A 17,039-nucleotide genomic window follows, 5' to 3' on the forward strand; every position below is an offset into this window, starting at 1 on the left:
TCTAGCTTCGGAGTCCACTTCTCAGCCACAATGATAGACAACTTCTGTCCAATTAATTGCCTGACGGAAACTTCACAAGTTTCTCAAACTCAAAACATTCAAACTTTACTCACCTTCTCTTGGCTTGCTCCTAGCTTCTAAACAAGCAATTCACCAATGCTAAAAACCCAGAAATATTCCTCCCTTTCCTTTATTCCGTACACTTCCCCCATTTAAGCCATCACGAAACGGCATCTAATTTGCTTTTAAAACATGAATGGATCTGACCACCATCCTTCTTCCATCGCCCTAATTCAGGTCCTCACCTTTTAAGTAAATTAATGATACTGCTTTTTAGCTCCTCTCCATGCCTACAATCTTCCCACCTTGAATCCATCCTCCACACTACAGTCAAAATTATCCCTTCTAAACTGTAAATCTTGGTTACCAAGTAATAAATCTTTACACCAAATCACTCCTAAAGGCAAGAGCTGGTGCATTCGTGACCCCAAAAGCTCAAGGGACATCCCTAAACGGTTAACTGCAAACAAAATTTCTTTTTGCTCACTTGCATGCTCAGGAGCAGTCTCCTAATTCAGCCACCACGCTGACTTAAGTACCCCGCAAAAAGCAGAAGCTTTGAGGATCGCTTGGACCTAAAAATTCCGCTACTCCCATATCTCCATCACTCACTCGACGCCGCAGTCCAAGGAATTTTTCTCACAAAAGCAACCGACCGATCGATATTTCTACGCAGCGCCACAGCACGCCTCGCTGCTGAGGCCGCCATCTTTAGACTAAAGGACCTCCTTGAAACGAGGCCGCGGCCCCGGAAAAAATTTCCGGATCCGGAACACGAGAGAATCTGCTTCCGGATCAGAGAGTACAGGTCGCGAGATGGGGAAGATGGCAGCGGCCGTGGGCTGTGTAGCGACTCTGGCGACTGAGCCCGGGGAGGATGCCTTTCGGAAACTTTTCCGCTTCTACCGTCAGAGCCGGCCCGGGACCGCAGACCTGGAAGGGGTCATCGACTTCTCGGCGGCCCATGCAGCCCGTGGCACGGGTCCTGGTGGCCAAAAGGTACAGAAAAAGGAGCGGCACGCGTCTCTCCATCGCTTGCGCCGCTTCTTGGAGGGACTTCCATGCTTTCCTCGCTTCTTTTCACCTCCAGACCGGTTGTTGTTGAACGATTCCTGTCCTCCTTTGGCGGCAGAGTCGAACTCCCCACTGTCACACTAGCAATAACGCGTTGAGATGCTCGTTTCTTTAGGCGGCCTTTCCTGGCAGCGGGGCTCGGTCAGAAGAGCCTGGGAATCCGTGTTTGTTTCTTACTGTAACTATCTCCTCACGTTTCTGTTTGGGTTTTTGTAAAACCCCATAGAAGTCTTCATAGACGGTAGGGTAGCGTTCTGCAGCTTGAAAAAATGACTCCCGAGGAATCCCAGAACTGACAGATGCGGCGCTGTTTGTTAAGCCGCTGTGGGTAAAACTAGTCCCTGTCTTCTCCTCTGGGCCTTTTAGAAGGAGGTCATTGAAGGATTCTGAGAATCTCTTCGTGTTAAAAATAAATGGCAAACAAGTATATATGGAATACAGGCACCGTTATTTCTCTCTACTTTTCCCGCATGGAGATTAAGAAGGGGAACACAGCCCGGGAGCGGTGTCTCCTGACTGTAATCCCAGCACTTTGGAGGCCAAGGCGGGTGGATCGCTTGAACCTAGGGGTTCGAGACCAGCCTGGGCAACATGGCAAGACCCCCGTCTCCACCAAAAATACAAAAAATTAGCCAGTCTCATAACCTGGTCTCAAGTAAATAGATTAAAAAAAATTTTTTTTTTTTTTAGGGAACATAATAGACAAGAGGGAGAACTGGGAACAAAAACTGTAGTTCAGTATACATTTTCTTTCTTTACAATCCACTTTAACGTTGAGGATATGCAGCCCCTTAATTTGCTCGTGGTGTTGTCCACAGATGTCTAGATGAGGCATTCTTTCCAAGCTTCCTAACAGCTCTGATAAAATTGGGATGCTACAGTGTTAAGTATTAATGATTGCATACTTGAGCTCAGCTTTTCAGCACCTTCATTTGTTAGGAAAGCAGTGGTCTTAGAGTTGTCAAAATACAGAAAGTCCACACCCCAAGAATAATATACTTTTCTTTCCAGAGCCCTTCAGACTCTCATTCAGCTTCTTTTACCCGCATTTTACCATAATATGTACATGCTTTTTAGAATGTCAGCCATCAGAGAATGAACCATTATGTGTCTACTACAGGACCTAAAACAGTACTGAGTAAGTACAGTATGTGTTGAGTACATGAAAGCTTGGGTGTTTTGTTCCCCAGCTCAAAGCACATTAAAGTAGTAATTAAGAGAGGTTAACTATTACAAGCCAGCTGATGAGACTAGTGGGGAAAGTGGTAGTTAACAGTCTGGCAAGGGAGGAAGCAGAAAACCTTTTATAAAAACCTTATATAAAAAGTGTGGTTCAGTTTAGCGTATGATAGAATAGGTCCACTAACATCACCTCCAAGAGTGTGTTAAATTATAGTGCAGTATTAAGTATGGCCTATTTAAGAAATCAAGACAAAATGCTTGAAAATGTTTTATCAGGCCCTAGGTACCTGGAAAACTCAGCTGATCAGTACTCTCAGAGGGTTTGAGACTGGTTATATATATATCAGCCAACTTTTGGTATTTTGTCCAGGAATCTCCACACTTGGAGAAGTTGATAAAATATCATTCTCTTTGAAAGAGAATGTTTCATATTATATATACGTGTGTGTGAGATATATATACATTTTGTTGTTGTTGTGGTTGAGACAGTGTTTCACTGTGTCACCCAGGCTGAAGTGCAGTGGCGCGATCTCGGCTCACTGCAACCTCCGTCTCCTAGGTTCAAGCAATTCTTCTGCCTCAGCCTTCCCAGTAGCTGGGACTACAGGCACGTACCACCATGCCTGGCTAAGTTTTGTATTTTTAGTAGAGACAGGGTTTCGCCGTGTTGGCCAGGCTGGCCCCAAACTCCTGACCTCAGGTGATCTACCTGCTTTGGCCTCCCAAAGTGTTGGAATTATAGGCTTGAGCCACCACACCCAGCCTGTTTCATATGTTTTAAGGCAAGGCAGACCCTAGGTTTATTATTCAGGGAAGAATAAAGGTTTTTTCCGTTAATGTTTTGACATCAGTGACTGCATAGTGGGTCTCTTAACCAATGTAATGAGCCATCCATTAGATACTCATGTACAAAGAAAACTTCAGCCCCTGAAATACTAAATTCATTTCTAAGTAATTAACAGAAGCAGAAGTTGTAGTATCAGTTGGACATTTCATCTAGAAGAGGGCAAACAGGATTTTTTAGCTTTTACTTTTAGCAAAGAGGATTCCCAGTGTCTCATTGAAACATTTTTTCTTTCTGTTTACAGCACTCTCGTTCTTTTTTTTTTTTTGAGACAGAGTCTTGGTCTGTTCCCAGGCTGGAGTGCAGTGGCGCGATCTCAACTCACTGCAACCTCCACCTCCTGGATTCAGGCAATTCTGGTGCCCCAGCCTCTCAAGTAACTGGGATTTTAGGCACCCGCCACCACACCCAGCTAATTTTTGTATTTTTAGTAGAGATGGAGTTTCACCATGTTGGCCAGGCTGGTCTGGAACTCCCGACCTCGTGATCCGCCTGCCTCAGCTTCCCAAAATGCTGGAATTACAGGTGTGAGCCACTGGGACTGGCCTTCTCTTTTCATTCTCTCACCCTGCCCAGCTTGGTGTTCCTTATAGCTCCGTTTAAATACCAGCTCTATACAAGTGTCTCAGAAGCATTACTGTTAGCCCTAACTGAAGTAAATAGCTTTGTGACTCAGGATATTTCAGTACACCAAGCACCTTTCGTGATTCAGTCCCATAAGAAGTTGCAAAGGTATGATATCATAGGAAAAAGTAGTTCTGAAAGCCAAAATTAGCCTGCTTAAATTTTCTTATTACCATCTTGCCTCAATTTTGGGTAACTATCCTATTACTATATAGATGAGAAACTGAGGCTCTAAGACATTAAGTTACTCATCTAAAATGCCTAGATCAAGTATGCAGTACAACTAAGATTAACCCCAGACTTACTACTCTTTGCTTTGGCCAGGCACAGTGGCTTACATCTGTAATCCCATTACTTTGGGAGGCCAACACAAGAGGATCACTTGAGCTCAGGAGCTTGAGGCTGCAGTGAACTATGATCATGCCACTGCACTCTAGCTTGAGCAATAGAGCAAGGTTCTGTATCTTAGAAAAACACAAGAATCCTAACTTTGCCTCATACAAGAAATGTCTTTGGAGGTTTGAGGTTCCCAGGGTTGACCTGCAAAATAGATTTAACTTCTGTTTCCTTCCTTTCAGGTGGTCAAATCTCAGCTAAATGTGTCTTCTGTCAGTGAGCACAATGCATATAGAGCAGGTCTTCAGCCCGTCAGCAAGTGGCAAGCCTATGGACTCAAAGGCTATCCTGGTGAGTGTAACTGACTTCAGAGAAGGCAATATCACTCAATCATTTGTATCTTCATGTCTTCAAAGAAGGTACTGTGAGCAAGTAAATAGACAAAGGATACACATAATAAACAGATAAGTGTTTCATTTCCAAACCGATTCTCTACTGTACCTTGTCTAAGATGTCCGTTTCCAAAGGAGAGAACAGGAGTCAGCAGTGCCTGCAGATGTGGCTGAAAGTGGCATGACCATTGAAAAAATAAGGACATTGCCTCTGGGCTCCCTGCCACAACTCTGAACATATGATTTGGCAGAAATGCTCTAAAGAATAATTTATCATTATCATTGTAATAAATGTCATATAATAGTTATGAATAATTCATAATTGTCCCTCTAGTCACATTCTCAAATGGCATAACAACTTAAAACTTGTTGCTATCAAGGCTGAACATATTTAATAAAGAATTACAATTAATGACATCAAAAGTCCTCACTGACTGCGGTGGCCCACACCTGTAATCCCAGCACTTTGGGATGCCAAGGTGGGTGGATCACCTGAGGTCAGGAGGTCCAGACCAGCCTGAGCAACATGGTGAAATCCCATCTCTACTAAAAATACAAAAATTAGCCAGGCGTGGTAATGCATGCCTGTAATCTCAGCTACGTGGGAGGCTGAGACAGGAGAATCACTTGAACCTGGGAGGCAGAGGTTGCAGTAAGCCAAGATCGTGCCATTGCACTCTAGCCTAGGCAATAAGAGGGAAATTCTGTCTCAAAAAGAAAAAAAGGCCAGGCGCTGTGGCTCACACATGTAATCCCAACACTTTGGGAGGCCCAGGCGGGCGGATCACAAGGTCAGGAGATTGAGACCATCCTAGCTAATAAGGTGAAACCCCGTCTCTACTGAAAATACAAAAACAAAATTAGCCAGGCATGGTGGCGGGCCCCTGTAGTCCCAGCTACTCGGGAGGCTGAGGCAGGAGAATGGCATGAACCTGGGAGGCAGAGCTTGTTGAGCCGAGATAGTGCCACTGTACTCCAGTCTGGGCGACAGAGCGAGACTCCGTCTCAAAAAAAAAAAAAAAGAAAGTCCTAATAGGGGACAAGTGAGGTGGCTCACACCTATAATCCCAACACTTTAGAAGGCCAAGGTGGGAGGATCACTTGAGCCCAGGAATTTGTGACTAGCCTGGGTAACATAGTAAGACCCTGTCTCTACAAAAAAAAAAAAAAAAATTTCCCACTCTGTCACCCAGGCTGGAATACAGTGGCACAATCTCAGCTCACTGCAACCTCCACCTCCCAGGTTCAAGTGATTCTCCTGCCTCCCGAGTAGCTGAGATTACAGGTATACATCACCATGCCCAGCTAACTTCTGTATTTTTAGTAGAGACACGGTCTCATGTTGGCCAAGCTGGTTTCGAACTGCTGACATCAAGTAATCCGCCTGCCTCAATTTCCCAAAGTGCTGGGATTACAGGCATGAGCCACCTCACCTGGCCAAAAAAAATGTTTTTAATTAGCCAAGTGTGGTGGCATGCCTCTGTAGTCTCAGCTACTCAGGAGACTGAGGTAGGAGGATTGCTTGGGGTGTAGTGAGCCGAGATCATGCCACTGCCCTCCAGCCTGGGTGACAAAATGAGACCCGTCTCAAACAATTCTAATAGACTTGTCTGCAATTTTTAATTTAGTAATGTTGGGTAGCTGGTTGTACAGAGAATGAAATTCAGAAAATAATGAAGAATATTTTCTAGGCTCCTGGGGCCATTGTAAAAGTTAACATTGCACTTGTGATTTCAAATATAGGTTAAAAGTAAGAGAAATCTTTAAAAAGAAATGTTAGTTTTCATTGTGCCAATGGCCAGGACTCTGTGGTACAGCTCTTAGTACATTATGACCAGTGAAATACTTGTTAATAGCATGGGAAGATGTAACAACCTGGCTCCTCTTGAGCTTGGGTAAATGTAGAGCATGCATCAGCAATAGTCTTGGTCTTGGAGGCCACTCTTCACCTTTCAGCTCTAGCACTTTTTTTTTTTTTTTTTTTTTTTTGAGACAGTCTTGCTCTGTTGCCTAGGCTGGAGTGCAGTGGTGCGATCCCTGCTCACTGCAGCCTCCGTCCCCCAGGTTCAAACAATTCTCCTGTCTCAGCCTCCCAAGTAGCTGGGACTACAGCTGCCTGCCTGTGTTTTTAGTAGAGACAGTGTTTCACCATGTTGGTCAGCCTGATCTCAAACTCCTAACCTCAGGTGATCCACCTGCCTTGACCTCCCAGAGTACTGGGATTACAGGCGTGAGCCACCATGCCCAGCCTCTAGTACCTATTTTTAAGGCCATGATTCTCTGTTGCTCTAGGCTTTCTCCCCTTAACAGATTGTTCATGCCACAAACTTAACCCCACTTGAGTTTTAATTGTCTAAAGTGCTGTACTCACTTTCTGAGGCTTTCTAGGATTTACTGCTTAATTAAGCCACATCTTTTGGGTGAATGTCTCATATCCTTGGAGAGCTTATTCTGTCTCTTCTGCCGTTATAAGCTGTGTTTGTTTATTTATTTATTTATTTTTTACTTACTTTCCCTCATAAGCTGTATTTAATAGAAATATAATGTCCAAAATATGGGAGAGAACAGTCTCTTCTTACTCTGAGTTGATCAAAAGGATTTTGTTTATTTCTGGATCTGACTTAATCTGAAGGAAGCTGAATATACTACAACCTGTCTTCACACTCTTGTGTGAGGACACATTATCCTTTTGAACAAGAGGATAATAGGCCTGGAAACCAGAAGCAGAATCTAGGGAAGGAAAGACTTATAGGGGAACATCACAGCATTAATCATTGAAAAATTATCCTGCACAAGAAGTGGTGGGAAGCAGTGCACACCAGTGGTTAAGGCATAGGTTCTGGTGCCAGGCTACCTGGGTTCATATCCTGGCTCTGCCATCTACTAACTGTAAGACTTTGGGCAAGTTTTTTAATTCTCTTGCCCTCAGTTTCATCATATATAAAATGTATATAAAAATAGTACCTACTTCATAAGGTTCTTATGAGGATTAAATGTTAATGTATATGTTAACTGCTTAGGTCAGTGCATTTATCAATCACTTAAAAATGATTTGGGATTGCTGTAGGTGTGAGAACCCAAGACCAGTGACTGAAAATTATGGAGAGGCAGGGTTTTTTTGCTTTTCTTGTTGTTGTTGTTGTTGTTGTTTTTAACCTGGAAAGCATGTAGATGCAAGATAGGCAGATTGTGGGTTTGTTTGTTTTCTTGAGACAGGGTCTCATTCTGTCACCCAGTGCGGTGCAGTAGCACAATCACGGCTCACTGCAGCCTTGGCCTCCCAAGCTCAAACGTTCCTCCCATCTCAGCCTGCCTCGTAGCTGGGACCATCGGCTTGCACCACCATGCCCAGCTGATTTTTTTTTTAATTTTTTGTAGAAATGGGGGTCTCACTAGGTTGCTCAGGCTAGTTCAGAACTCCTGGACTCAAGTGATCCCCCTGCCTCAGCCTCCCAAAGTGCTGGAATTACAGACCTGACCCACTGTGCCTGGCTGGGAGGCAGATTTTAACCCAATAAAAAGAAGACAACCGTTGTCTGAAGTGGACTGCCTAAAGAGATATTAAATTTCCTGCCACCATTCAAGCTTAGACTAAACCAGAAGTGTTATTCCTTTAGTCTGATATGTTTGGGAGTATTATAGTATTCTTTATTTCATGAAATTGTGATGATAGCAGATGATAGGTTGTGGAGGGGAGGGGTTCCTATCTTTTTCCAAAATGTTGATGATCCTATCATTCTCCCAAATTATTTGGAGAATTGTACCGATAAACACAAAATCCAAATGTATTTTGGAGCTACTTTAGAGGACATGAAAAATCAGATTACTGGTAAAAATCTTTGTCTGTATGAGGTTTCCTTGATGCCAAAAACTCATTGACTTTGATCATTAGGTTTAGTTTTGAGTATATGCTATTGATAATATTAAAGGTGGAACAGGATTAATCAACTATAATGAGGAACCTGTCCACATTGAATATCTCTAAGCTGTCTAGTTTTTTTTTCTATATCTGCAAGAATCTAGACATAGAATTTTCAGTGTTTTTAGTAAGATTTAGTATGGTAGAGGAATCTTCAGGTTATTTTCTATGTATTTCTGTGATGGCATAACCTCCTTTCAGCTGAACCACATGTGGTTTTAAATCTCTTTGAAATTCTGATAGTGGACCATTGATGATATTGTTCAGAGATTCATTGGTTAGAGCCTAGTATTTATAATGCAAAGAGCATAGGTTTGTTGCTTGGATGGGCTTACTGGTTTTGCTTACTCCATGGCCACAAATCCAGCTTTGTTTGTTGTACCCCAGATTGTTCGTTTGTCTTACCCCAAATGTGTGCTGGCCTTGTGATGGGCCAGGAGAGAGGGATGAATCAGTGAAATCATGTTACCCCTCTGAACTTCTGTTCTCTTACCTGCAAAACTGGATTATTAATTTCTTCATGGAGTTACTGAAGATTAATGAGATCGCATAAGATTGCTAGCACAGTGTCTGACACTTGTAGGCATCTAGCTATTTTTAGCAGCTACTATAATTAATGACTTAGGAATAAACTTATTTATTGTTAATTGCTGTTATTAAACTTTATCATTATTCTATGTCTAAATTATATGCCAATGAGAAGAGAGGAAGACTAGTTAAGTAATAACAAAGTTGTTTCTGTTTTAGGCTCTCAGCCCAGTGTCTTTACTGTCTGCTTTCACAGTAATTCTCCCTAAGGATATTTCCATAAAATGTGTCGTTATTGCTAATAGTCCACACCAGGAATTGGCAAACTAGTTTTATTATAAACACAGTTTATTGGAATACAGCCACACCTTTTCCTTTACTTACTGTGTATGGCTACTTTCTGGCTACAGTGACAGAATTGAGTGCTAAAGAGACCAAATAAGGGCTCACGCCTGTAATCCCAGCACTTTGGGAGGCCAAGGCAGGCAGATCACTTGAGGCCAGGAGTTCAAGAGCAGCCTGGCCAACATGGCGAAACACTGTCTCTACTAAAAAATAAAAAATAAATTAAAATACAAAAATTAGCCAGGTGGTGTAGTCCAAGCCTGTAATCTCAGCTACTCAGGAGGCTAAGGCAGAAGAATCACTTGAACCCGGGAGGTGGAGGTTGCAGTGAGCCTAGATTGTGCCTGGGTGACAGAGTGAGACTCTGTCCCAAAAAAATAAAAAATAAAATAAATAAAGAGACCAAATAATCATCGTAGCCTAAAGTCTTTACTGTCTAGTTCTTGACAGAAAACATTTACTGATCTGTGGTATAGACTAGATCTGGAGTTCAACCAGGAACTGAAGACCTTCAAATTATTGCCAGCATTTAATTCAGAAATCCTTAAGTTTTAGTCTGTTCATCTGTTTTTAAAATCCTTTTGCAAGGGGAAGATTACACTAATATATGATGCTTGACTTTTACATAATTGCTTGGATTCCTTCTTATTCCTCAGGACTTGTCCAACCATGCTTACTCTTGCTGAGATGACATTGCTATTTATGTTATTGGGAAAACTGAGTCCTTCAGGCACAAACCCTTTCAGCCTTCAATGGCCCCCACACTTACAAGCATATGTTCTCATTTCTACCATCCAGTTGTAGAAAAGGAGGAGTTCTTTTAGTTCAAAGCCAGTCTCTACCTTCTTGATCCGTCTCACCTTCTTAAACCTCTTCCAGCTTTCAAGACCTTGCTCTATTTCTTTCCTCTCTTTTGTTTCCAACTGGCTCTTCCCTGTTGACTCTTTCTTCACAATCTGTAAGCATACTTAGGTCTTGCCAGTCCTTAAAAACCAAAAACTGCCTTCTTAACTCTTTGTTTTTCTATGACTGCCTAAGCTTTTATTTTCTTTCATAGCTGGTCTTACAAAAATGAGTTTAACTTGTCTTTATTGCCCCCTCTCCAGACAAGGTTTTTTATCTCTTTATCTCTAATTCTTTTTTTTTTTTTCTTTTGAGACAGTCTGTTTTTGTCACCCAGGCTGAAGTATAGTGGTGCAACCTCGGCTCACTGCAACCTATGCCTCTGGGATTCAAGCGATCCTCCCAGCTTAGCCTCCCAAGTAGCTGGGACTACCTGTGTGTGCCACCGCGCCTGGCTAATTTTTGTATTTTTTCTAGAGACAGGGTTTTGTCGTGCTGCCCAGGCTGGTCTCAAATTCCTGAGCTCAAGTGATCTGCCTGCCTTAGCCTTTCAAGTGCTAGGATTACAGGTGTCAGCCAAGCTACCGTGCCCGGCTTCTAGTTCTTTTTTTTTTTTTTTTTTTATTACGGCAAATGATTTTATTTGTAATTTCTACCCCCTCAGTGCCTCCTCCCAAAAAACCTGCACATGAATTTACAAACATATTAACATATAAATAATGAGAAACATCCTGACCAGGGTCTCCTGGTTGTCTCTGCTGGAGATTAAGACTGGTGAGGGCGCTATCTTCACACAGACTTCCAGTGACATCGAGAGTCTCTTGGTGGCTGTTTTGGGCCCACAGCTGGCTTTTTCAACACCTCCAGGTTCAACCACCAGTCTGTGTGCTGTGCCCAAGGTAGAGCCCAGGGACTGCGAGCATGTGCAGCTCCATTGCCCATCATTGTTCCAGCTGAGCTCATGCTAGAAGGGATGCTTCCTCTCCTGACAGTGCTTCATGGTGGCCAACCCACTCCTGCTGGCACTCAGAGCCTCAGTACCGGGCCACCTGGCAGCACCCACAGATGTTGAACTCCTGGAGCTACTTCTCAATCACTGTGCAGGAAGGGTAATGCTACTAGAGTAGGTGTAAGAATTCAACTCTTCCCCACATCTCCATTGGTGTTATAGTACCAGGTCACAGTTAGGACGGGTCACTGCTCTTCTTTGGGGTCCATGGGAAGCTGCTGAATTGCAAGCCAATGCAAGCTTTGCTCTCTCTTCTGGAGGTTTCTTTGGCTTTGGGCCACCAGCCCCACAGCACCAGCTACAGGTTGTCCGGGTAATTGTCCTCAGTGAGGGCATTGAGATGTACCACCTGGAACCCAGGGGTCATGCCTCTTCTGTGCTCCCACAGCAACTCATGAAGGAGTCTTCCCAATCCTCTTCCTCAGTGCTTGTCAAAAGCATACCTGAATATCTTAGTACCATTTCCATCTGCATCTACTTCCCTTTGGGCCTCAGAGGAGTACCTCTCCACCAGCAGGATATCTTTGCTCATCTGTCAGTGTATTCGGTCTTTATCTGACTGCATACTGCCTCCGCTACTCTCTCCCACCAGAAGCTACAACCACTGGCGACAGGAACGGAGCTCTCATCGAGGGTAAAGTCCCTGGCTAGTGCAGCTACACAAGTGGCTCCCTCCCAGCCACTGAGCTGAGCTGTGTGATGTCCAATTTGAAGTCAGTCATGGCCAGGCCTATGCTCTCAGCCAGCAGTGCCACTCCCATGGGAGACGGGTGCTGGGGAAAGGCCAGGGCTAGGGTCAGGCCAGGCAGGCCCCTGGTAGCACAAGACTGGGCCCAGCTCACCTTGTGTCTGCCAGACCTGCCATGCAGTGATCTCCAATTCTCAAGGCAGTGCCTGGTACGGACCAGCCTGGCCAACATGGTGAAACCACGTCTCTGCTGAAAATTTGAAAATTATCTGGGTACAGTGGCAGGCACCTATAATCACAGCTACTTGGGAGACTGAGGCAGGAGAATCCCTTGAACCCAGGAGGCGGAGGTTGCAGAGAACCAAGATCACACCACTGTTCTCCAACCTGGGAAACAGGGTGAGACCCCCATCTCAAAAAGAAAAAAACAGGAAAGAAAGTGCCAGGTACATATTGTGTGTTTGATGAATGAATGAATCTTTGCCATGCATAGGATTCCAGTTAAATATTATTATTAATCTTTTGTTTTTGAGATGGAGCCTGGCTCTGTCGCCGAGGCTGGAGTGCAGTGGCGTGATCTTGGCTCACTGCAACCTCCGTCTCCTAGGTTCAAGTGATTCTCCTGCCTAAGCCTCCTGAGTAGCTGGGATTACAGGTGCCTGCCACCATGCCTGGCTAATTTTTGTATTTTAGTAGAGATGGTTTCACCATGTTGGCCAGACTGGTCTCAAACTCCTGACCTTATGTGATCCTCCTGCCTCGGCCTCCCAAAGTGCTGGGATTACAGGTGTGAGCCACCACGCCTGGCCTGTTATTAACCTTTTACAGAGAAAAATGAGGTTAGATTGCTCTCAAGGTCACAAAGATCTTTAACACACATGCTGTAGTTGTTTACAAACCCTGAGATATTGCAGAGACACTAACTGCAGGAATTTGCAAACTGAGATATTACAGAGATGGTAACTGCAGGAAGCAACTATCACCCCTACAGCTGGGAGGAAGAACAAAAGAGCTTGGGATTACTACGGTGAGAAGCGTGGAAAAGGGACTACATGGAACCTGGTGCTTAGACTTCTGAGGAGAGGACATAATGAGGCTGATTCTAGTGATGTGGAAAAACTACATTAGAACCAACTTCTGCCCTCCAGTCTTCCATTAGTGACCCTTATAGGCACAGGTTAGCAGAGAGCCAGCTGGCAAATAAGAAATATAGTTGGCAGGGTCTCAGCCCCATATTATGAAGCTAAGTATAGAAGAGTGGATTTGAAACTGAGAGAAAATAGACCAATAATCAGCACGCCATTCATTAGATGATGACTTTCAAATCTATGTTTTAGCTAAAATTCATTATAAGATTTCATATAATCATGCCTGTAATAAAGGAAATAGGGAGGTAAAGAAGGTCTTGTATGACTCTAAGTAGCAAGACCTGATAAAAATTAGAAGTGTACTTTTGCCACTTCCAATTCTAAAGTTTCCTTTGGGATAACACAGTTAACCTTGTGGAATATGCGTTTCTCTTGAGAATACCCAGAAAGCCAGACACATTTGCATAGTGGTAGAGGTCTAATGTTCATCAAAACCTACCTGTTCGTTAACTTGAAGCATGACCAAAAACATAAGGGGAGTAAATAACAAAATAGTGAGTTTAAAGATGTCGAAATTATTTGAATAACTGATGGAGAATTTCCCCCTCTTCTTTTTTTCCCACTCATCTTTTGTATAGGGTTCATTTTTATCCCAAACCCCTTCCTCCCAGGTTACCAGTGGCACTGGGTGAAACAGTGCCTTAAGTTATATTCCCAGAAACCTAATGTATGTAACCTGGACAAACACATGACTAAAGAAGAGACCCAAGATCTGTGGGAACAGAGCAAAGAGTTCCTGAGGTAAGTCTTGTCAATCAGAATGAAGTGTTAATACTTAGCTCAGATCATCACAGGTCTTTGCAGGAACTGTTCTGTAACAATGCAATAAAAGTGACTGGCTGGGTTTTTTTTCCCCTCATTGTTTCCAAGGAAAAACAGCACAATTGTATTCTTTCCCCAGGAACATTTGGACAGATGCTTTGACAATTACAGTAAATTGAGATCCATTTTAAAGACTTGCTTATCATAGCTTAGATAATTGAGTTCATCCTCATTAATCATCGCATGATCCATTTCCGTTAGCTTCAGCCATTGTTTTCTACTTAAAGTGAGTTCCTTTGAAGGCTTGTGGTATCCTAGGAAAAGTAACATTGAAAGCACTTTGCTTCTACCCTCCTAGATGGGTTCAGTGGTACTAGCCATTTTATGATAGGTCAGTTGTTCCTCATGAGAAGAACTAATATTTTCACCTTCATGCTTCAACATTAATTCATTCATTCCACAAATATTTAGTGAGGGTCAGTAGTGTGTCAGGCATGATGCTAGGCATTGGGCACACAAAGATAAAGGCACCCTCCCTGCACTCAACAGTGCATAGTCTCTGGCAAGAATGCGTTACCTGTGGGAATAATTATTGTAGAGCTCAGAAACTGTTATGATGGGGTTTAGAAAAATACTGTGGGAGCATGGAGGAGGAAATAATTATTCCAGTCAGGGTAGAAGTGTGAAAGAAGAAAAAATGATTTTTTGTTTGTTTGTTTTTGTTTTTTGAGATAGTCTCACTCTGTTGCCCAGGCTGGAGTGCAGTGGCGTGATCTCAGTTCACTGCAACCTCTGCCTCCTGGATTAAAACGATTCTCCTGCCTCAGTCTCCCAAGTAGCTGGGATTACAGGCACCCGCCACCACACCCCACCACTTTTTGTATTTTTAGTAGAGATGAGGTTTCGCCATGTTGGCCAAGCTGGTCTCAAACTCCTGACCTCAGGTGATCCCCCAGCTTCGGACTCCCACAGTGCTGGACTACAGGCGTGAGCCACCAAGCCCAGCCTGAAAAAGTGATTTTTTAATTGGGTTATCCTCTTTTCACTGTCCATTTGAACTGATCTTCAAAAATGAGTAGGAGTTTACCAGTCGGAAAAGTAAGAAGTCTCTACTGAGTAGAGAAAGCAGCCTGAGCAAAGATACAATATTTAAGACAGAATAAATTGTCCTGTGAGACAAGAGCATAGGATGCGTACTTTCTTACGTTTATTCAATAGATATATCTATTGAGTTTCTGCTATGTGTCAGACACTGCTTGAGTGTTAAGAGATTCAAAGGCAGATAAAAAAAACAGTTCCTGTCTTCAAGAAATTTGTACTTTAGTTATGGACAAAAACATAGAAACAGATAATTAGATACAATTTGGGTCTGGGCTTATTGGCTCATGCCTGTAATCTCAACACTTTGGGACGCCAAGGTGAGAAGATCACTTGAGGCCTGGAGTTACCAGCCTGGGCAACATAGCAAGACCCCACCTCTATGGAAAAAAAAAATTTTTTTTTGAGACGGAGTTTCACTCTTGTTGCCCAGGCTGGAGTACAATGGCATGATCTTGGCTCACTGCAACCTCCACCTCCCAGGTTCAAGCAATTCTCCTGCCTCAGCCTCCAGAGTAGCTGGGATTACAGGTATGTGCCACCACACCTGGCTAATTTTGTATTTTTAGTAGAGATAGGGGTTTCTCCATGTTGGTCAAACTGGTCTCAGACTCCTGACCTCAGGTGATCCTCCCGCCTCGGCATACCAAAGTGCGGGGATTACAGGTGTGAGGCACTGCGCCTGGCTCAAAAAAATTTTTTTTTAATTAGCTGGGCATAGTGATGTGCGCCTGTAGTCCCAGCTACTCTGCAGGCTGAGGAGAGACTGTCTCTAAAATAAATAAATACATACATACATACATACATACAATTTGGTAGATGCGGGGATAGACATTATAGGATATAATGGGAATGGTCACTTAAGTAGCTAGGTTGGAGGTAAATTATAGAAAATGCTTCCTGGGGCCGGGCGCGGTGGCTCGAGCCTGTAATCCCAGCACTCTGGGAGGCCGAGACGGGTGGATCACGAGGTCAGGAGATCGAGACCATCCTGGCTAACACGGTGAAACCCCGTCTCTACTAAAAAATACAAAAAAAAAAAACTAGCCGGGCGAGGTGACGGGCGCCTGTAGTCCCAGCTACTCGGGAGGCTGAGGCAGGAGAATGGCGTAAACCCGGGAGGTGGAGCTTGCCGTGAGCTGAGATCCGGCCACTGCACTTCAGCCCGGGTGACAGAGCGAGACTCCATCTCAAAAAAAAAAAAAAAAGAAAATGCTTCCTGGAAGCCATGGGTAGGCAGAATTGGTAAAATATGAAGGAGGAGAGGTGGATTTGGGCCAGATGGTAAAGGGTTTAGTGATATAGAGCAGGGGCCAACAGACCCAACCATGTGACCCAACAGTGCCCAACCACAGGGCCACAGACCTAGACAGCCAAGCATTACTGCCTGAGCTTCGCCTCCTGTCAGATCAGCAGTAGCATTAGATTCTCATAGGAGCACGAACCCTGTTGTGAATTGTACATTCAAGGGATCTAGGTTGCGCACTCCTTATTGAGAATCTAACGCCTGATGATCTGAGATGGAACAGTTTCATCCCCAAACCACCCCCCATCCCCACTCCATCCGTGGACAAATTGTCTTCCATGAAACTGGTCCCTGGTGCCAAAAAGGTTGGGAACCACTAATGTAGAGCACCAGTTCTGGAGTCAGACTGACTGTTCAGATCCCAGCTCCACCACTTAATAGCTGTAACCTTGAGCAAGTTCCTTCACCTTTCTGTGTCTCATAACAGTCCTTTCCTTATTGAATAGTATGAGAATTAAACAAGATAATACGTGAGAAGTCCTTAAAAGTGCCTGTTAAAACCATTTTACCAACTTTGTGTCCTGTTTGATGTTACGTGGCCTCATGTTGTAGTTTTCAGAAACTGTCATGCCGATTCTAACAGAGTAAAGAGAAGATTTTCTTAAGGGGAAAGAAGTAAAATTCCGTGGTTTTTCTTTAAACCTTGGTCTGTAGGTTATGGTATCAACAGGAGCAGTGAGGAAAACCCTGTCCATAAGCTTTTAGTAGTGTCTTCTTCACAACTGAGAGCAAGGGAAAGGAAGATCATGGTTGAGTGAAATTAGTCCGAGAGAACCTACTGCTATTAAACCAGCCTGTGTTTTCAAGTAATGGATTTTTTTCCTTCTGATATATGACTCTGCAGAAATCACAGCTGTCTTTTAAGATAGCTCAGATGAATC

General features: G+C 43.6%; 2 protein-coding genes across 7 annotated transcripts in view; one reads left to right on the top strand and one right to left on the bottom strand.

Annotated features, from left to right (window-relative positions):
* Window positions 1-816, bottom strand: part of SLIRP (SRA stem-loop interacting RNA binding protein) — a 74,140-nt gene extending 73,324 nt beyond the window's left edge. For 3 of the 6 annotated variants that reach the window (XM_011949480.1, XM_011949485.1, XM_011949484.1), the window contains exon 1: window positions 673-781. In XM_011949480.1, coding sequence (XP_011804870.1) covers window positions 673-769 — 97 coding nt within the window. In that variant the 5' untranslated portion in view covers window positions 770-781. Of the gene's footprint in view, window positions 1-672 lie in introns of all 6 variants that reach the window. The other 3 variants (XM_011949482.1, XM_011949483.1, XM_011949481.1) reach the window with 2 other exon arrangements.
* Window positions 817-858: 42 nt separating this feature from the next.
* ALKBH1 (alkB, alkylation repair homolog 1 (E. coli)) overlaps window positions 859-17,039 on the top strand; it is a 36,352-nt gene continuing 20,171 nt past the window's right edge. Inside the window, exons 1-3 of the mRNA XM_011949489.1 lie at window positions 859-1,059; window positions 4,363-4,471; window positions 13,571-13,733. Coding sequence (XP_011804879.1) covers window positions 877-1,059; window positions 4,363-4,471; window positions 13,571-13,733 — 455 coding nt within the window. The 5' untranslated portion in view covers window positions 859-876. The remainder of the gene's footprint in view (window positions 1,060-4,362; window positions 4,472-13,570; window positions 13,734-17,039) is intronic.

The sequence above is a fragment of the Colobus angolensis genome, unplaced genomic scaffold (assembly GCF_000951035.1).
Source record: "Colobus angolensis palliatus isolate OR3802 unplaced genomic scaffold, Cang.pa_1.0 Scaffold3, whole genome shotgun sequence".
NCBI classification, from domain to species: domain Eukaryota; kingdom Metazoa; phylum Chordata; class Mammalia; order Primates; family Cercopithecidae; genus Colobus; species Colobus angolensis.